This window comes from Lissotriton helveticus, chromosome 10, assembly GCF_964261635.1.
Source record: "Lissotriton helveticus chromosome 10, aLisHel1.1, whole genome shotgun sequence".
Classification (NCBI taxonomy): Eukaryota; Metazoa; Chordata; class Amphibia; order Caudata; family Salamandridae; genus Lissotriton; species Lissotriton helveticus.
In genome coordinates, this window is record NC_136071.1 from 884,068,594 (window position 1) to 884,089,334 (window position 20,741).

The window sequence follows — 20,741 nt, forward strand, 5'->3', positions numbered from 1 at the left end:
ACAGAGTGGGCGAAAGGTACAGAGTGGGCGAAAGGTACAGAGTGGGCGAAAGGTACAGAGTGGGCGAAAGGTACAGAGTGGGCGAAAGGTACAGAGTGGGCGAAAGTTACAGAGTGGGCGAAAGGTACAGAGTGGGCAAAAGGTACAGAGTCGGCGAAAGGTACAGAGTGGGCGAAAGGTACAGAGTGGGCGAAAAGTACAGAGTAGGCGAAAGGTACAGAGTGGGCGAAAGGTACAGAGTGGGCGAAAGGTACAGAGTGGGCGAAAGGTACAGAGTGGGTGAAAGGTACATAGTGGGTGAAAGGTACAGAGTGGGTGAAAGGTACAGAGTGGGTGAAAGGTACCGAGTGGGTGAAAGTTACCGAGTGGGTGAAAGTTACCGAGTGGGTGAAAGGTACAGAGTGGGCGAAAGGTACAGAGTGGGCGAAAGGTACAGAGTGGGCGAAAGGTACAGAGTGGGCGAAAGGTACAGAGTGGGCGAAAGGTACAGAGTGGGCGAAAGGTACAGATTGTGGGAAAGGTACAGAGTGTGCGAAAGGTACAGAGTGTGCGAAAGGTACAGAGTGTGCGAAAGGTACAGAGTGTGCTAAAGGTTCAGAGTGGGCGAAAGTTAAAGAGTGGGCAAAAGGTAAAGAGTGGGCGAAAGGTACAGAGTGGGCGAAAGGTACAGAGTGGGCGAAAGGTACAGAGTGGGCGAAAGGTACAGAGTGGGCGAAAGGTACAGAGTGGGCGAAAGGTACAGAGTGGGCGAAAGGTACAGAGTGGGCGAAAGGTACAGAGTGGGCGAAAGGTACAGAGTGGGCGAAAAGAGTCAGAGTGGGTGAAAGCGCCAGAGTGTCTGAAAGAGGCAGAGTGTCTGAAAGAGGCAGAGTGTCTGAAAGAGCCAGAGTGTCTGAAAGAGCCAGAGTGTCTGAAAGAGCCAGAGTGTTTGAAGAGGGCCTGATTGTCTAAAAGAGCAAGAGTGTCTGAAAGAGCCAGAGTGTCTGAAAGAGCCAGAGTGTGTGAAAGAGCCAGGGTGTCTGAAAGAGCCAGAGTGTCTGAAAGAGCCAGAGTGTCTGAAAGAGCCAGAGTGTCTGAAAGAGCCAGGGTGTCTGAAAGAGCCAGAGTGTTTGAAAGAGCCAGAGTGTCTGAAAGAGCCAGAGTGTCTGAAAGAGCCAGAGTGTCTGAAAGAGCCAGAGTGTCTGAAAGAGCCAGAGTGTCTGAAAGAGCCCGAGTGTCTGAAAGAGCCCGAGTGTCTGAAAGAGCCCGAGTGTCTGAAAGAGCCCGAGTGTCTGAAAGAGCCAGAGTGTCTGAAAGAGCCAGAGTGTCTGAAAGAGCCAGAGTGTCTGAAAGAGCCAGAGTGTCTGAAAGAGCCAGAGTGTCTGAAAGAGCCAGAGTGTCTGAAAGAGCCAGAGTGTCTGAAAGAGCCAGAGTGTCTGAAAGAGCCAGAGTGTCTGAAAGAGCCAGAGTGTCAGAAAGAGCCAGGGTAGTTGAAAGCTCCATCGTGCTGGAAAGATAGAAAGTGCTTGAAAGGATGCAAGTGGGTGATATGTCCAGAGTGGGTGCGAGAGTGAGAAATTTGTATATAGTTAGTGAAATATTAGTTCTTATTTGCAAATAAATTTTTTTGTCTGCTTACCTCTATTTTGCTGTGCCTCGTTGTATTCAATATTTTCTGTGCATTAAATTCATGGACAGTTACATGAGTTAGCGTGACATAATCTCCAAGATGTATGTTAAATAGTGTAGCTTCTCTCCACAGTGTCACTTTGATGTCATCTGTTGCATCTTTTAAAGTAATCGATTTCAGTGGAGTATCTTCTCCATTGATAAAGACAGTCTTTACGTCCTCTTCCTACACCAAAGAAGCATTGTATTAAATTCCGAAAGAAAAAACACTTAGTAATAGTGCGTTGTATGAATGGCAATCTAAGGTGTCATATTTAAGGACCCAACAGAACCTCCTTTAGAAAAGATAGCATTGTTTATTTCCAAATATGGATTTGTAGAGAGTGCTTGTATTTATAGTAGACAGCGAAACACTGGCATATTATGGTTTAAAGACTTCGTGCTTTCTACATAGTGTGACAGAGTGTATAATGCTATGTGTTTTTAGCTTGTTAGTGAAGTTAGCAAAGGTGTAATGTGTGTGTAAGCTAACTAGGCATTTTTAGTTGAGACATGATGACATATTTGCGTTGATACTTACGCCACATATTGTCCCTGAAACGGTCATAAGACTTTTTAGACTTGCACGTTTTATTTCCTTAATGGGAGAAGCAGATGGTGCAGGCGGATGCAAAATGTTCTTCGCTTGTTGGATAAGGCCCTCCTCAATTTTCATTGCCGGAAATTTTGTAACTTTTGTTTGCTTAGTAATTAGAATTGTTTTGTTTTTGATGATGAAGTTGCGTATCAGTAGTCCACAGTTACTTTGAGTTTGCTCGTATAATTCTTCTTGATAACAAGTACATTTCATAGTACCAGTTTTATCTGCTAGAGCCAAATGAAATAGAATTTTTTGTTCTTGTTTTGCATTTTTGTAAGTAGTTTTTCCAGAGCAGTTGATTACATTAACTCGTATGGGTTTCTGATATGGTTTGTTGTCATTGGTATTAATGTTACTTAGTTCTTCAATAGACATCATCTGAAATATAAAATGCGTTATAACATGTTAAATACAAACCCATATTGCTTTATGATCACTGTAATAGCATTCTAATGTACCATAGTTGTGCAGTTTTCCATTTGTATATATATGATCTAAAATGGATTGGTAGTTAGTTGTGTAACTGGAAATGAGTTGTTTACATTGTAATTTAGCTTCAAAGAATCCAATTAATTGCTTAGTGTATGAATTTTGTTGAGATAGATCCACATTGAAATCCCCTATAATGATAAATTTGTGTGTGGGGTAAAAATCCGTAATATTTTTGATAAAATCCAAAAGAGAAGTTATACTTTTTTGTGGTGGTTTGTATAAAATAATAATAAGGTAATCCGTGTTATGAATATGTACAGTAAAATGTAAAATGTCTATCCCTTCATGTGTCTCATAAATAGGCAATATAAATAAAAAAAAATTGTAGTACATGATCATTCCATGGTTAGTGTTGTATGTATGAAATTTATCAAATATAATGTGATGGTATTGTTGTATCGTAAAATCACTATCTGTAGCCTTCCTTGGAGTGTTGATCTCAGTTAAGCAAATAATGTCTGCTTGCAATATATTCCTATCAGCTATCATAGAAGTAAAAATTTTCTGTAGTGATCTTATATTGTGTGCAATTATATTGAAATGTGCAGTGTATGTATGTAACTGTGGGATATGTATTTCAAGTGGCATTTCTGTCCTTAATCTGTGCATTTCATCATTAACTTTTGGATGTACTAAAATTTTACCTTCATCAAAATTCTGTACATATACATTTTGTATTGATTTGGCCCTGCTAATAGCAACATAATGCAAATGATGAATTTTGCTGTTATTAAAGTGTATATAAAGTGGTTCGATTGTTGCACCTTGTGTGCGATGTATAGTCCGTGCTGATGCTTGGCGTAAAGGAAATTGCTTCCGTATAATGGTAATAAATTTCTTAGTGTATTGAAAATGTCTAGCTATAGCATGTATTGGTGTCCATGTGTTTTGAATTTGTGAATGATATAAGTGTTTATATTGTTGTCTGGTTGTTTGTCCTATACTCTCATTCTCAAATAACAACCAAACAATAATAGGTGTATTGTTAATCAATTCAACTAATTGTACCACACCAGTTGCGCCATTTGTTAAACCATCATTTACATCCACATTGCAACTTAAATCATAACGAAGTTGTAAGGCTATGTGTAATGTATGTGAAAGGCCCATTGTTTTCTGTGGATCTTTGGGCAGTTGCTTCAGAATAGTTTTTTTCACATTTTCTGACAAATCAGAACTTACGGTATCGCTTGCTACTGTTATGTAGACTGGATAATGTTTGCTATGTTTTTCCAAAACATTTTGGTTAATTTCATTAACTTCTCTATTAGTTGACATGATATATGGGATTGTTTCTAATAGACTCTCATCAGGTTGTATTTCCCTTAGCTTAATTTGTGAAATATCTTCTTCAGTATGCTTGCCTTCTCTCAACCGGTTTAGTAGTTGAGCAAATTGAAGATCTTCTTTTTGGCGCATAATTTTTGTTAATTCAAAAATTTTAAAATGTTCTTTCCATAAGTTTGCACTTAAAGGACCATACAACTGTGTAGAATCCTGAAAAATGTATCTGTCAAATACAGGTTTTAATTGGTAAAAGTCACCAATGGCTAAAATAGAAATGCCTCCAAATGGTTCATTAGAAGATTTTATTTCTTGTAGCCTGTTATGTATAAAATTTAACATATTGTGCCCTACCATTGAAATTTCATCTATAATAACAACTCTAACATGCATCATTTCCATTTGTAGAGCAGTTCTATGTTCATGACTCAGTTGTTTATAAGTCAAACTTTGCGACACAGGTATTTTGAAAGTGTTATGCAGTGTTTTGCCATTAATATTATGGGCAGCCTTTCCAGTTGGAGCAGTAAGTAAGATATAAACATTGTCTGGATTTTCACCTGCCTTTGTGTTATAGTAACGTAGTAAAGTTTGATATAGTGCAGATATTACAAAACTTTTCCCAACACCAGCCCCTCCGGTGCAAAAAGTATAGCATGGAGTGCTTGTAGTTTTAAACCAATGCAAGTGATGGTAAACAAATTGTAGTTGTTCTTCCGTTAAGTTTTGCATAAGTTGTTGGTATTTCTCATTGGGTAAGAAAACGTTAGTTGAGCTTTGTTCATTGGTGGTAGTTCTAATTCCTAAATCTAGCTCCAAATCATATATATTATTTATTTCATTATTTTGGTCTTCTCTCTGTATATTTACTGTTGGTGATAGAGGAGGTGAAATTACGTTTTCATGACACTGTTCATGAAGAATGTTTGTAACTTCTCCATGCTGTTTGTTATAGATTTTTAGTTGTGCGTCAACAAATGTTTTAACTTCCAGATACCTGTCATAGTAAGTTTCCTTGTTTATTCGTATTTTATGTTCTTCCCTCCATGGATAGTGCAACATTAATATCTCTCTATAATACTCTTCTGGTTCATTATTTTTGTTAAATCTGCAAAAGCGTATTATTTTCCCTTGTGTGCGCTTATTTAAAGCATAATCATAATTTGTTTCTGTTGTTCTTTATTCCCGTGACTACATGCTATTTCTAATTCTTCCTCATCTGAGCTGTAAAAGTTTTGTTCTGCAAGTAAATCTTCGCTATCATTTATTTCTCTCCCATGTGTTTTTTTCTTCACATAGTTAAAATTAGCTGCATAGTCTGCTAACGTGCACATCTCTAATGATTGTGGGCGTTTGCAGTACTTTATAATAATATTTTCGCATTGAATGTCAGTTGAATTTTCTGGCAAGTTATTAATCGTTTCCATATCACGCATTAAATAAGTTCTTTTTTCTGGACGGCTAGTATTAATAAATACAAATGATCGTGAGCTTTTCCTTAATGGTATTTGAAGAATTAGATATGCTGCTTCTTGAGCACTAATTTCTGTGCAGTTGAGGAATTTGTTTCCTATGTGTTTAAGTTGATCTTTGACATTACTATTGCTTGGTACCTCTTTAGCAGCTTGCGCTAGAAGTTTGCTAATTCCTCTTTGAGATTTACTGATATATGAGATAATGTAGACAGCACAAGCATAAGGGTCCAGTATAAACTGCAAGTCTATGTTTGCTCGCCAAGCTTCTAAAAGAATACTATTGTAGTTATTGATGAAGCATTCGGCTGGTGTTCGTTTAAAAAAAATCGTTGTTTTTTGTAAGCTAGTTTGTATTGAAGTAATATATTCGTTATCATCCATTTTAATGAAGTCTAAAAATTCGTCAAAAGAAAGTGTATTAAAAGTAGTACTATTCATAGCTTCATGTATTATTTTAATATTATCTTGCCATTGCTTATTTGTCGCCTCAAGTGTTAATGGCTCTAATATAAGCGTTGTTGACATTGGGTATTTAGGATATTGATATTTGCATGTCCTTTGATGTTTACGCCTGCAATTTTTGGTATGACCATGCCTTTGTAGATTTATTAACGGTTGTAAACTAGGGTTCTCAGACTTATGACAAGTGATATATTTGTCAATGAAGCTATTGACTTCTTCCACTGGTGAAACACCATACAGTGGTGCTTTGTTTACCCAGAGTAATGCATGTATATGTGGAGAACCTCTTTGTTGGAATTCGACTCTGTAAAAGTAGTCTACTATTTCCCCAATAGGATTAGTGCCATTCATCAAAACACAATTAAATAATTTCCTAACTTGATAGTCAAACTGTCTTGCACATGTTATCGGATCTTCTTGTATTAATTTACTTTTAGTTTCCCAAGACATGTTTAAGAATTCTTCCTCTGTGCATTCCTTTAAGTTTCTAACTCTCAATAGTACATTTATTAAATGGTGCCATTTTGTTTCGGCAGCAGATAAAGTCAAAAAGAAAGTAGGTTTGCCAAGTTGCCTTATCATTGCAAAAATATCTTTTTTGCAACCTTCCCAATATGGAGGTGAACTGCGTATAGTTTTTAATACTTTGTAACCCTCATTAAACTGTAAAACATTCTCAATATTATATTTTATGTCTTTAGCAGTTATTTTATTTCCATCTGTAAATTTTTTCCTGATGGAAATGTTGATTTTACCGTGGATCTGCTTAATATGTAATTTCTTCAGTTTAAAAAAGACATTACTAATAGATTTAGCGACTCTTCTATCATAACTTCTTAACTCTGTTTGGCAAATAGTACTATAATGTACCGGTATGTGCCTTTCCTTATTGTTTGGCCTTCGTTCACCACAAAAAATAGTAGGGAAAGCCAAAAACTCAGAATCTTTATCCTCATATAAACCTCTTGGCGTGTTATGTTCAGCTGGAGCTAAACTTAACACATTCACCGAATTAGTAGTAATAGTTTCATTTGTTAACATAGTATCCAAATTTCCAGCTTCTATGTTGTCTGAACTATCAGATGAATTGTTTGTCTCCGAAGTCTCATTGTGAGATTCTATTTCTGGAGGTATATACTCCCAGTCAGGGTTAATAGTAACACCATATTCATTAAACATTGTACTATTTTTAGCTAGCCATGTAGCTGCCTTTTTTACTGTATTTGGTCTAATATTTTCATAATGTGTATATGATTTATAGACTAATTTCCTTTTTAATTTCACTGGGATTGTCATGGCGTCATTAATTTGCCTTGGTAAAATGGTAACAGTTGTCATAACATCTGCAGGTACATTAACTACTGCACCTGATTTTTGAAAACCGCGTGGCAGAGTCCGAATTTGTAAGAATGGTATCCTAGGTGAAACTAATCGTTCTTCTAAATCATATAATTCTAATTCAGCTGGTACATTTGGGAACCCCATGCCATTTAGAATTGAACATGGTGGTATTTTATCTTTGCGAATGTAATAATAGCAAGTCATACAAATTAAATTTGTTTTCTTCTTACTAATGTTACACTTTCTGAAAATTTCGGATTGGCTAACACTGCGTGTATTTTTCACCGTTGGTTTATGCCACAATTGATTGCAAAGAGTACAAATGTATTCTGGCCCATGCAATATTTCACGGTGGAATTTCCTAATAATTGTATGGATTTGTTTACCTCGTTTCTGCCTTTGACACTTCGTTAATTTTGGTCTGTTTTGATCAAGACCAATTTGTTTACTGTTGGTATTGTCTTCTTCAGCTGCATTAATTTGTTTCCTTTTTACAACTTTTTGTGGACATGTACTTGAATCCCTTTTTCTTTTCAGAGAGTGTTTCTTTGTTCCCTGTATAGATTTACCATTTGCTGGTAATTGTGATAAATTGCTATTGCCTGGCTTACTTTGATTCAGTAAATTATCTGAAGACATTGTAGTTGATGTTATAGTCTGATTAGGAGTACATTCAGTAGTATGTACCCAAATGTTTCTTTCTTGCGGTAGGTGACTATTTTTCTTGTGCACAGTAAGTGCTTTAGTAAAAGATTTCCTCTGAATGACTTTTATATCTATTGGTGTTAATTCAAATTGGACACATTGCTCAGCCTGATGTGTAAACTGATATGCTAGTTTCACAACATATTGAATCAGCCCTTCAAAAGAATGAAATGCAATTGTAACACATGTTCCGTTAGAATGAGGCATGCCTTCATCGTCCCTGCTATGTGAATCAAATACAAAGTATGTTTGCATATGTTTGAAAATTGCTATAACATATACATCCATACAAAGTATAACACCACAGTGCTTATTAAGAGTTACATTTAATGCTGTGCTAATATCTGGGTACGCTTTATCAAAACGTTTAAGGACATCACCGTAGTAAGCGTTCCGTAGCGTGAGTGAATATATCTCTTGATTGTGGTCTATATACCTTGGCAAGTCATCTGGATGCATAAGTGTTTCTTTGTTAATAGAATGCATTTGTAGATATAAAGCGTCCCCACGGTCCATGATATAATGCAGATCATTAGAGTTCCAAGTAGTTACTGGTTTGCATAAATTGTGCAAGACAGCAAAAACACTATTTGGTAAGCATTGCTTACCTTGTGATTTGCTATTAAATTTTCTATTCCCTTGATGGTAACTTGCTTTCAAGCATCTATGCATCTTAGATGTTATAATAAAAGTATGTTTGCACCAATTTTAAATTAAAAACCTTTACCGAGTACCTAATTTATTGGGGGGACTGTAAGGTATAAACTTTTGACAATCTTTCCCCTAACTGGCAAAGTAGTATTTACCTTAACTTGTGTTTCTTTCGTTGTTGTTTTAATAATCTGAAAGGAGAAGAAAGAAATGTTGGTTATAATATATCTTTTGTAAGTCTTCACGTGAAGTACTTAACATTTTGTTAATGCAAATCTTTTAAAAGAAAGAGCGAAGGAATCTGTAAACTGAGAGATGTGGCATAACAGAACGCTTGGTAGTGCTGGCACTGCTGCTCGGGGTATCTGCGAGATTTGTGTAAGTAGATGGAGAGGGAGGGAGAGAGTTGGAAGAGAGAGTTTAATAGGCAGAAACGTGGAGAGGAAAAGAAAGAGCGAATGAATCTGTAAGCTGAGAGATGTGGCATGACTGAACGCTCGGTAGTGCGGGCACTACTGCTTTGGGGTATCTGCGAGATTTGTTTAAGTAAATGGAGAGGGGGGAGAGAGTTGGAGGAGAGAGTGAAAGAGGCAGAAACGTTGAGAGGAAAAGAAAAGAAAGAGCGAAGGTATCTGTAAGCTGAGAGATGTGGCATAACAGAACGGTCGGTATTGCGGGGACTGCTGCTCGGGGTATCGGCGCCATTTGTGTAAGTAAATGGAGCGGGAGGGAGAGAGTTGTAAGAGAGTGAAAAAGGCAGAAACGTGTATAGTAAAAGAAAGAGCGAAGGGTTCTGTTAGTTGAGAGATGTGGCATAACAGAACGCTCGCTAGTGCGGGCACTGCTGCTCGGGGTATCTGCGCGATTTGTGTAAGTAAATGGAGAGGGAGGGAGAGAGTTGGAAGAGCGAGTGAAAGAGGCAGAAACGTTGAGAGGAAAAGAAAGAGCGAAGGAATCTGTAAGCTGAGAGATGTTGCATACCAACGCTTGGTAGTGCTGGCACTGGTGCTCGTGGTATCTGCGAGATTTGTGCTGTACCTGCTCTGTGTGTGAGGGAAGCTTGCACTGTTGCTGCCTGTGCTGTACCTGCTCCGTGTGTGAGGGAAGCTTGCACTGTAGCTGCCTGTGCTGTACTCTGTGTGTGAGGGAAGCTTGCACTGTTGCTGCCTGTGCTGTACCTGCTCTGTGTGTGAGGGAAGCTTGCACTGTAGCTGCCTGTGCTGTACCTGCTCTGTGTGTGAGGGAAGCTTGCAGTGCTGCTGCCTGTGCTGTACCTGCTCCGTGTGTGAGGGAAGCTTGCACTGCTGCTGTACCTGTTCCATGTGTAAGGGAAGCTTGCACTGCTGCCGCCTGTGCTGTACCTGATATATGTGTGAGGGAAGCTTGTACTGCTGCTGCTGTTCCATGTGTAAGGGAAGATTTGGAAGAGAGAGTTAAAGAGGCAGAAACGTGGAGAGGAATAGAAAGAGCAAAGGAATCTGTAAGCTGAGAGATGTGGCATAACAGAACGCTCGGTAGTGCGGGCACTGCTGCTTGGGGTATCTGCGGGCTTTTTGTAAGTAAAGGTAGAGGGAGGGAGAGAGTTGGAAGAGCGAGTGAAATTTGCAGAAACATGGAGAGGAAAAGAGAGAGCGAAAGGATCTGTAAGCTGAGAGATGTGGCATAACAGAACGCTCGGTATTGTGGGCACTGCTGCTCGGGGTATCACCAAGATTTGTGTAAGTAAATGGAGATTGAGGGAGAGAGTTGGAAGAGAGAGTGAAAGAGGCAGAAACGTGGAGAGTAAAAGAAAGAGCGAAGGAATCTGTAAGCTGAGAGATGTGGCATAACAGAAGGCTTGGTAGTGCTGGCACTGCTGCTCGTGGTATCTGCGAGATTTGTGTAAGTAAATGGAGAGGGAGGGAGAGATTTGGAAGAGAGAGTTATAGAGGCAGAATCGTGGAGAGGAATAGAAAGAGCAAAGGAATCTGTAAGCTGAGAGATGTGGCATAAGAGAACGCTGGGTAGTGCGGGCACTGCTGCTTGGGGTATCTGCGGGCTTTTTGTAAGTAAAGGTAGAGGGAGGGAGAGAGTTGGAAGAGCGAGTGAAATTTGCAGAAACGTGGAGAGGAAAAGAGAGAGCGAAGGGATCTGTAAGCTGAGAGATGTGGCATAACAGAACGCTCGGTATTGTGGGCACTGCTGCTCGGGGTATCACCAAGATTAGTGTAAGTAAATGGAGATGGAGGGAGAGAGTTGGAAGAGAGAGTGAAAGAGGCAGAAACGTGGAGAGTAAAAGAAAGAGCGAAGGAATATGTAAGCTGAGAGATGTGGCATAACAGAAGGCTTGGTAGTGCGGGCACTGCTGCTTGGGGTATCTGCGAGATTTGTGTAAGTAAATGGAGAGGGGGGAGAGAGTTGGAAGAGAGAGTGAAAGAGGCAGAAACGTGGAGAGTAAAAGAAAGAGCGAAGGAATATGTAAGCTGAGAGATGTGGCATAACAGAAGGCTTGGTAGTGCGGGCACTGCTGCTTGTGGTATCTGCGAGATTTGTGTAAGTAAATGGAGAGGGGGGAGAGAGTTGTAAGAGAGAGTGAAAGAGGCAGAAACGTTGAGAGGAAAAGAAAGAGCGAAGGGATCTGTAAGCTGAGAGATGTGGCATAACAGAACGATTTGCAGAAACGTGGAGAGGAAAAGAAAGAGCGAAGGGATCTGTAAGCTGAGAGATGTGGCATAACAGAACGCTTGGTAGTGCGGGCACTGCTGCTTGGGGTATCTGCGAGATTTGTTTAAGTAAATGGAGAGGGGGGAGAGTTGGAGGAGAGAGTGAAAGAGGAAGAAACGTTGAGAGGAAAAGAAAAGAAAGAGCGAAGGTATCTGTAAGCTGAGAGATGTGGCATAACAGAACGCTCGGTATTGCGGGGACTGCTGCTCGGGGTCTCGGCGCGATTTGTGTAAGTAAATGGAGCGGGAGGGAGATATTTGGAAGAGAGAGTGAAAGAGGCAGAAACGTGGAGAGGAATAGAAAGAGCAAAGGAATCTGTAAGCTGAGAGATGTGGCATAACAGAACGCTCGGTAGTGCGGGCACTGCTGCTTGTGGTATCTGCGGGCTTTTTGTAAGTAAAGGTAGAGGGAGGGAGAGAGTTGGAAGAGCGAGTGAAATTTGCAGAAACGTGGAGAGGAAAAGAGAGAGCGAAGGGATCTGTAAGCTGAGAGATGTGGCATAACAGAACGCTCGGTATTGTGTGCACTGCTGCTCGGGGTATCACCAAGATTTGTGTAAGTAAATGGAGATGGAGGGAGAGAGTTGGAAGAGAGAGTGAAAGAGGCAGAAACGTGGAGAGTAAAAGAAAGAGCGAAGGAATCTGTAAGCTGAGAGATGTGGCATAACAGAAGGCTTGGTAGTGCCGGCACTGCTGCTTGGGGTATCTCCGAGATTTGTGTAAGTAAATGGAGAGGGGGGAGAGAGTTGGAAGAGAGAGTGAAAGAGGCAGAAACGTTGAGAGGAAAAGAAAGAGCGAAGGTATCTGTAAGCTGAGAGATGTGGCATAACAGAGCGATTTGCCGAAACGTGGAGAGGAAAAGAAAGAGCGAAGGGATCTGTAAGCTGAGAGATGTGGCATAACATAACGCTTGGTAGTGCGGGCACTGCTGCTTGGGGTATCTGCGCGATTTGTTTAAGTAAATGGAGAGGGGGGAGAGAGTTGGAGGAGAGAGTGAAAGAGGAAGAAACGTTGAGAGGAAAAGAAAAGAAAGAGCGAAGGTATCTGTAAGCTGAGAGATGTAGCATAACAGAACGCTCGGTATTGCTGGCACTGCTGCTCGGGGTGTCTGCGCGATTTGTGTAAGTAAATGGAGCGGGAGGGAGAGAGTTGTAAGAGAGTGAAAAAGGCAGAAACGTGTATAGTAAAAGAAAGAGCGAAGGGTTCTGTTAGTTGAGAGATGTGGCATAACAGAACGCTCGCTAGTGCGGGCACTGCTGCTCGGGGTATCTGCGCGATTTGTGTAAGTAAATGGAGAGGGAGGGAGAGAGTTGGAAGAGAGAGTGAAAGAGGCAGAAACGTTGAGAGGAAAAGAAAGAGCGAAGGAATCTGTAAGCTGAGAGATGTGTGAAAGTCATGTTGTGCCTTGAATTAGTGGTAGAAATGTTCTGTGTGGTGAGTTGAAGTGTTATGAACGAAATCAAAAACGTGTAGCAGAGTGAACAGTTGGATGTACTTACATGATATATGTTTGGGCGCCGTTTCTTTTACCCTTTCAAGGAAAAGTTGAATGTGTCCGAATAACCTACAAGATATAACGATAAAAAAAAAAAACATATGTATCGGTATGTTCAAACAAAGCTATGACCTGCTTGATAAATTACGTATTCCTTTGATAAGTATTATCAGAGAACATTTAGTGTTCCAAAATAACATGTTGCACAATAATTTGACACAGGTGCAATGTGGAGATAGTAAACGTTATAATAAACGGAAGTTAATGTATCAATGCTGTCCCTTAGGGGTATTGAAATAAAAGTTCCATGCACTTACTTTCGAAGATTGAATGGCGGAGTTTTTCAGTGGCTGTTGGTCGTTATCAGCAAGTACGGCGTCGTTCTGTAAGTCCGAGTTCTGTTCTCGCAGGTAAAAACAGAGTCTGACTGAAAGTGATCCGTCCACCTGCTTAAATAGGGGCTAACGTTGAATAACATTTTTTTTGTTGTTTTTAGTTTAAGAAAGGATCAAAGGTTTTAGTCCTTCCCTTGCCCCAAGGAAAAGTCACACTAGATGATGTGTGCGACTTGGAAGTGTGAATGTTTGAATGTGTATGCAGATGGAGTTTCGACATTGGCGCGACAGTAGACTTCCCTGGGCAACTCCCTTAATGGCTCCTAAGAGTTCGCTCTCAACTGACAAAGCAAACGCCATTCTTTTTTCCCTTAGTCTAATTCGACTTGAACTGTGTGGTGCAAGTTACCCGTAAAAATGGCATATATAAAGCTTCCAAAGTATACAAAGTTGGCCTTTGTAACCTACAACTCTTGTAATATTCTGCCTCAAAGTTGTGACGTTACCTTTATTAGGAAAATAGAGAACATTGCAGCGGATGCGGACCTTAATGTGTGTGTGGCTACTTTTAAATACTGGAATCGTTGTTGTTGCTGTGTGTGTACGTGTTGTAAGTATGCATTAACAGTTGTTTGTATGTGCGTTGTTGAGGCATGCAGTAAGAGCTGCAGTTGTGTGTGGCGTGTGTTAAAATGTGCATAAACTGCATGTGTTATGTTTGTTTGTTGTGGAATTGTTATAATAAGTGTATCCCAATGAAGGCAACCTAGGAAATCTTTAGTATGTGCAAGCCTAGAAGTACAATCCCCCAATTTTCCATAGCACGCTCTAGAGGGAGGGTGTGCTCTAGAGGGAGGGTGTGAAATAGTAGGCATGGTAAAATTAATTAATAAAAGCCTGTGGCTTTTATTAAATTAGTACACAAGTATATGTTAAAAAAACTATCCATCCCTCTTGTGACTTGCTCTTGCTTTCACTTTAGTGTTTGTGGTTTTGCGAAGGAGTTTGAGCTTATGTTACGTAATGCTGCTGTGTGTGTACGTGTTGCTGGCATTTAAAATAATTGGTGTATGTTTTTGTAGAAGCATGTACTCACCAGAGCTGTTGTGTGTGCCTAACGGGTAAATGTGCACAACCAGCATGCTCTGTGTTTTTGTTCCGTTTGTAAAAAGCCATCTCCTTTATGTTCCCAAATACATACCGTAAATTTCCGCATGGGTCTATTGTTTCCAAGCATTGGAATTGTTCTAATAACCTTATCCCAATGAAGGCAACTTAGGAAATATTTAATATGTGCAAGCCTAGACGTACAATCCCCCATTTTCCCATAGCACGCTCTAGAGGGAGGCTGTGAAATAGTAGGCATGGTATGTGAACTATAGGAGTTTTCTTAAAAAAAGCATCACGTTTCCAGTGTTAGTATTTTCTTTCTGTGGGATGTTTTTTTGTTTTGTTGTGGTTCTCGGGCTAACAACCGGCTCGCATCCTGCTGTTCAAATTAGCATATCCCAAAAGCAACTTGACAACTGATTACAATCTGGACGACGGCGCTTAAAGTACTCTAGCATCCTGTAGTTTTGTTGACGAAAGCCTTGGAGTCTGGGGCCTGTCTGTTTATGTAAATGGAATTGAAGAGTGGTCCGAGCGGTAACGACGTATTGGTGGGTGTTGTGGGGTTTGGGTGGAGTGTTTACTCAAGTGGATGTGAGAGAGGCTCTGTGTTTGATTCTTTCGTAAAAATAAATCTCCCTTCTCAACAAACAGACATACTGTAAATGTTTGCATGTATGTATTGTTCGCAAGCATTGTAAAGGTTATAATAACGTAATACCAATGATGTCAAAAAAGGAAATGTTTTTTAGGTGCAAGCCTATAGATATAATGGCAAGAAATTGCGTAGCACGCTGTAGAGGGAGGGGGGGGAAATAGTAGGCCTGCTGAATGGGGGTGTTGAATGAGAGAGATGCTGGATGATTTGTGTGTAAAGACCGAAATGTAGACACAGGTGTGACAAAATGATATGCGCTGATGTATGCTGCAGAATGGGACAGAGGCTGTATGCAATATTTGCCCTCAAACTTGGGACGTTATGTTTATTCAGAAAATACAGAACATTGCTGCGGATGCGGCCCTTAAAATAGTAGGAAATAGTAGGCCTGCTGAATGGGGGTGAGTCTGTGTCTTGTGTCTGATCTACAGAGTGGGCGAAAGGTACAGAGTGGGTGAAAGGTACAGAGTGGGTGAAAGGTAAAGAGTGTAAGGGAAGCTTGCACTGCTGCCGCCTGTGCTGTACCTGATCTATGTGTGAGGGAAGCTTGCACTGCTGCTGCCTGTGCTGTACCTGCTCCGTGTGTGAGGGAAGCTTGCACTGCTGCTGTCGGTGCTGTACCTGTTCCATGTGTAAGGGAAGCTTGCACTTCTGTTGCCTGTGCTGTACCTGCTCCGTGTTTGAGGGAAGCTTGCATTGCTGTTGCCTGTGCTGTACCTGCTCCGTGTGTGATGGAAGCTTGCACTGTTGCTGCCTGTGCTGTACCTGCTCTGTGTGTGAGGGAACATTGCACTGTTGCTGACTGTGCTGTACCTGCTCTGTGTGTGAGGGAAGCTTGCACTGTTGCTGCCTGTGCTGTACCTGCTCTGTGTGTGAGGGAAGCTTGCACTGTTGCTGCCTGTGCTGTACCTGCTCCGTGTGTGAGTGAAGCTTGCACTGTAGCTGCCTGTGCTGTACCTGCTCTGTGTGTGAGGGAAGCTTGCACTGTTGCTGCCTGTGCTGTACCTGCTCTGTGTGTAAGGGAAGCTTGCACTGTTGCTGCCTGTGCTGTACCTGCTCCGTGTGTGAGGGAAGCTTGCACTGCTGCTGGCTGTGCTGTACCTGCTCCGTGTGTGAGGGAAGCTTGCACTGCTGCTGTCGGTGCTGTACCTGTTCCATGTGTAAGGGAAGCTTGCACTGCTGCTGCCTGTGCTGTACCTGATCTATGTGTGAGGGAAGCTTGCACAGCTGCTGTCGGTGCTGTACCTGTTCCATGTGTAAGGGAAGCTTGCACTGCTGTTGCCTGTGCTGTACCTGCTCTGTGTGTGAGGGAACATTGCACTGTTGCTGCCTGTGCTGGACCTGCTCTGTGTGTGAGGGAAGCTTGCACTGTTGCTGCCTGTGCTGTACCTGCTCTGTGTGTGAGGGAAGCTTGCACTGTTGCTGCCTGTGCTGTACCTGCTCCGTGTGTGAGGGAAGCTTGCACTGTAGCTGCCTGTGCTGTACCTGCTCTGTGTGTGAGGGAAGCTTGCACTGTTGCTGCCTGTGCTGTACCTGCTCTGTGTGTAAGGGAAGCTTGCACTGTTGCTGCCTGTGCTGTACCTGCTCCGTGTGTGAGGGAAGCTTGCACTGCTGCTGCCTGTGCTGTACCTGCTCCGTGTGTGAGGGAATCTTGCACTGTTGCTGCCTGTGCTGTACCTGCTCCGTGTTTGAGGGAAGCTTGCATTGCTGTTGCCTGTGCTGTACCTGCTCCGTGTGTGATGGAAGCTTGCACTGTTGCTGCCTGTGCTGTACCTGCTCTGTGTGTGAGGGAAGCTTGCACTGTTGCTGCCTGTGCTGTACCTGCTCCGTGTGTGAGGGAAGCTTGCACTGTAGCTGCCTGTGCTGTACCTGCTCTGTGTGTGAGGGAAGCTTGCACTGTTGCTGCCTGTGCTGTACCTGCTCTGTGTGTAAGGGAAGCTTGCACTGTTGCTGCCTGTGCTGTACCTGCTCCGTGTGTGAGGGAAGCTTGCACTGCTGTTGCCTGTGCTGTACCTGCTCCGTGTGTGATGGAAGCTTGCACTGTTGCTGCCTGTGCTGTACCTGCACTGTGTGTGAGGGAAGCTTGCACTGTTGCTGCCTGTGCTGTACCTGCTCCGTGTGTGAGGGAAGCTTGCACTGTAGCTGCCTGTGCTGTACCTGCTCTGTGTGTGAGGGAAGCTTGCACTGTTGCTGCCTGTGCTGTACCTGCTCTGTGTGTGAGGGAAGCTTGGACTGTTGCTGCCTGTGCCTCACCAAGATTTGTATAAGTAAATGGAGATGGAGGGAGAGAGTTGGAAGAGAGAGTGAAAGAGGCAGAAACGTGGAGAGTAAAAGAAAGAGCGAAGGAATCTGTAAGCTAAGAGATGTTGCATAACAGAAGGCTTGGTAGTGCGGGCACTGCTGCTTGGGGTATCTGCGAGATTTGTGTAAGTAAATGGAGAGGGGGGAGAGAGTTGGAAGAGAGAGTGAAAGAGGCAGAAACGTGGAGAGGAATAGAAAGAGAGAAGGGATCTGTAAGCTGAGAGATGTGGCATAACAGAACGCTCGCTAGTGCGGGCACTGCTGCTCGGGGTATCGGCGAGATTTGTGTAAGTAATTGGAGAGGGAGGGAGAGAGTTGGAAGAGAGAGTGAAAGAGGCAGAAACGTGGAGAGGAATAGAAAGAGAGAAGGGATCTGTAAGCTGAAAGATGTGGCATAACAGAACGCTCGCTAGTGCGGGCACTGCTGCTCGGGGTATCGGCGAGATTTGTGTAAGTAATTGGAGAGGGAGGGAGAGAGTTGGAAGAGAGAGTGAAAGAGGCAGAAACGTGGAGAGGAATAGAAAGAGAGAAGGGATCTGTAAGCTGCGAGATGTGGCATAACAGAACGCTCGGTATTGTGGGCACTGCTGCTCGGGGTATCACCAAGATTTGTGTAAGTAAATGGAGATGGAGGGAGAGAGTTGGAAGAGAGAGTGAAAGAGGCAGAAAAGTAGAGAGGAATAGAAAGAGAGAAGGGATCTGTAACCTGAGAGATGTGGCATAACAGAACGCTCGCTAGTGCGGGCACTGCTGCTCGGGGTATCGGCTAGATTTGTGTAAGTAATTGGAGAGGGAGGGAGAGAGTTGGAAGAGAGTGAAATTTGCAGAAACGTGGAGAGGAATAGAAAGAGCGAAGGGATCTGTAACCTGAGAGATGTGGCATAACAGAACGCTTGGTAGTGCGGGCACTGCTGCTTGGGGTATCTGCGGGAGGGTAGGCCCTATCACGTAGTTGGGTCATTCACATCACTACACGGAGTTTTGTTTTCTTTAGCACAATTTTTTGATCCCCTTTACTTTTACGGTTGGCAACTGCTGATGATGATACAGTGGGGAGTCAAGCGAGTACCAGTTTGACACATCCTCCATGGTGGTTGCTCCCGTGAGGCGTTGCCAATCCCCCTCCCCCTTTTTTCACTAGAAAAGGGTTGAGGGACAGTGAAGTACAGCACCAGGGATTAATGGGCACACACACACATGGCTTTAGGAATGTATAGTTCAAAGTAAATGTGACAATAGACACTGAAACTAGTAGTAGGAGCTAACACATCCACTACTAGGCTTATCTCAATTTATAGAAAGAAAGGGATAGTTCACCTTGCAATAAGGTCAGGCACATTGTTCAGAGCTGCCTGTGCTGTACCTGCTCCGTGTGTGAGGGAAGCTTGCACTGCTGCTGTCGGTGCTGTACCTGTTCCATGTGTAAGGGAAGCTTGCACTGCTGTTGCCTGTGCTGTACCTGCTCCGTGTGTGATGGAAGCTTGCACTGTTGCTGCCTGTGCTGTACCTGCTCTGTGTGTGAGGGAAGCTTGCACTGTTGCTGCCTGTGCTGTATCTGCTCCGTGTGTGAGGGAAGCTTGCACTGTAGCTGCCTGTGCTGTACCTGCTCTGTGTGTGAGGGAAGCTTGCACTGTTGCTGCCTGTGCTGTACCTGCTCTGTGTGTAAGGGAAGCTTGCACTGTTGCTGCCTGTGCTGTACCTGCTCCGTGTGTGAGGGAAGCTTGCACTGTAGCTGCCTGTGCTGTACCTGCTCTGTGTGTGAGGGAAGCTTGCACTGCTGCCGCCTGTGCTGTACCTGATCTATGTGTGAGGGAAGCTTGCACTGCTGCTGCCTGTGCTGTACCTGCTCCGTGTGTGAGGGAAGCTTGCACTGCTGCTGTCGGTGCTGTACCTGTTCCATGTGTAAGGGAAGCTTGCACTGCTGTTGCCTGTGCTGTACCTGCTCTGTGTGTGAGGGAAGCTTGCACTGTTGCTGCCTGTGCTGTACCTGCTCCGTGTTTGAGGGAAGCTTGCATTGCTGTTGCCTGTGCTGTACCTGCTCCGTGTGTGATGGAAGCTTGCACTGTTGCTGCCTGTGCTGTACCTGCTCTGTGTGTGAGGGAAGCTTGCACTGTTGCTGCCTGTCCCTCACCAAGATTTGTGTAAGTAAATGGAGATGGAGGGAGAGAGTTGGAAGAGAGAGTGAAAGAGGCAGAAACGTGGAGAGTAAAAGAAAGAGCGAAGGAATCTGTAAGCTGAGAGATGTGGCATAACAGAAGGCTTGGTAGTGCGGGCACTGCTGCTTGGGGTATCTGCGAGATTTGTGTAAGTAAATGGAGAGGGGGAGAGAGTTGGAAGAGAGAGTGAAAGAGGCAGAAACGTGGAGAGTAAAAGAAAGAGCGAAGGAATATGTAAGCTGAGAGATGTGGCATAACAGAAGGCTTGGTAGTGCGGGCACTGCTGCTTGTGGTATCTGCGAGATTTGTGTAAGTAAATGGAGAGGGGGGAGAGAGTTGTAAGAGAGAGTGAAAGAGGCAGAAATGTTGAGAGGAAAAGAAAGAGCGAAGGGATCTGTAAGCTGAGAGATGTGGCATAACAGAACGATTTGCAGAAACGTGAAAAGGAAAAGAAAGAGCGAAGGGATCTGTAAGCTGAGAGATGTGGCATAACAGAACGCTTGGTAGTGCGGGCACTGCTGCTTGGGGTATCTGCGAGATTTGTTTAAGTAAATGGAGAGGGGGGAGAGAGTTGGAGGAGAGAGTGAAAGAGGCAGAAACGTTGAGAGGAAAAGAAAAGAAAGAGCGAAGGTATCTGTAAGCTGAGAGATGTGGCATAACAGAACGCTCGGTATTGCGGGCACTGCTGCTCGGGGGTATCGGCGCGATTTGTGTAAGTGGGTGACTGAAGCAGAGTGGGTGAATATATATGTCTGATGCTTGTGGATGTCTGATGCTTGCATGTCTGCTGGGGTGCAGGGTCAGTACAAGTCAAGCTCTAAGTTGGTGTGTTTCAGAACTGGTTGCCTCGGGGCCAACGAAGTCTGTTGCGAGGCGTGGGGGGCAGCCTTTGATGTGCGAGAGAGCTGCCGTGAAAGAAGTAAACAGCAGGCATGTAATTAGGGGGGAGGAGAAGTCGCGCTGGGGTGAATGGAGGGAAGGCAGAGAAGGGGAGGGGGGATGAATGCGAAACGGCGGGCAGGGGAGGGGGTGAGCGGCATGAGGGTGTGAAAGCAGCAGGGGCCTGGAGTGCGGCTAAGATAACTGAAGAAACGCGACACGGCAGGCAGGGGAGGGGGCGGAGCGGGGGTGTGGGAGGAGTGCGGCTGAGGGAAAATACATGCAAGCAGGCGGCTGGGGGCATGTGCACGCGCTTTTAAGCTCAATGCACATGCGCATTAAGCTTGTATTTCACGGGCACTGCAAGGAATCGCCACGATTCCTTGCAACTTGGTTAAAGACTGTTTAAGCCCCAATAGTCTCGCAAGCTCGATGCGCATGCGCATC

General features: G+C 43.3%; 1 protein-coding gene across 1 annotated transcript in view; it reads right to left on the reverse strand.

Moving 5' to 3' along the window:
• The window catches only part of LOC144784132 (uncharacterized), a 44,365-nt gene that overhangs the window by 422 nt on the left and 23,202 nt on the right, over window positions 1-20,741 (reverse strand). Inside the window, exons 2-4 of the mRNA XM_078662814.1 lie at window positions 3,923-4,250; window positions 2,189-2,626; window positions 1,619-1,834 (exon numbers count right to left, since the gene is read on the reverse strand). Of these exons, the coding sequence (XP_078518940.1) occupies window positions 1,619-1,834; window positions 2,189-2,626; window positions 3,923-4,250 (982 nt within the window). The remainder of the gene's footprint in view (window positions 1-1,618; window positions 1,835-2,188; window positions 2,627-3,922; window positions 4,251-20,741) is intronic.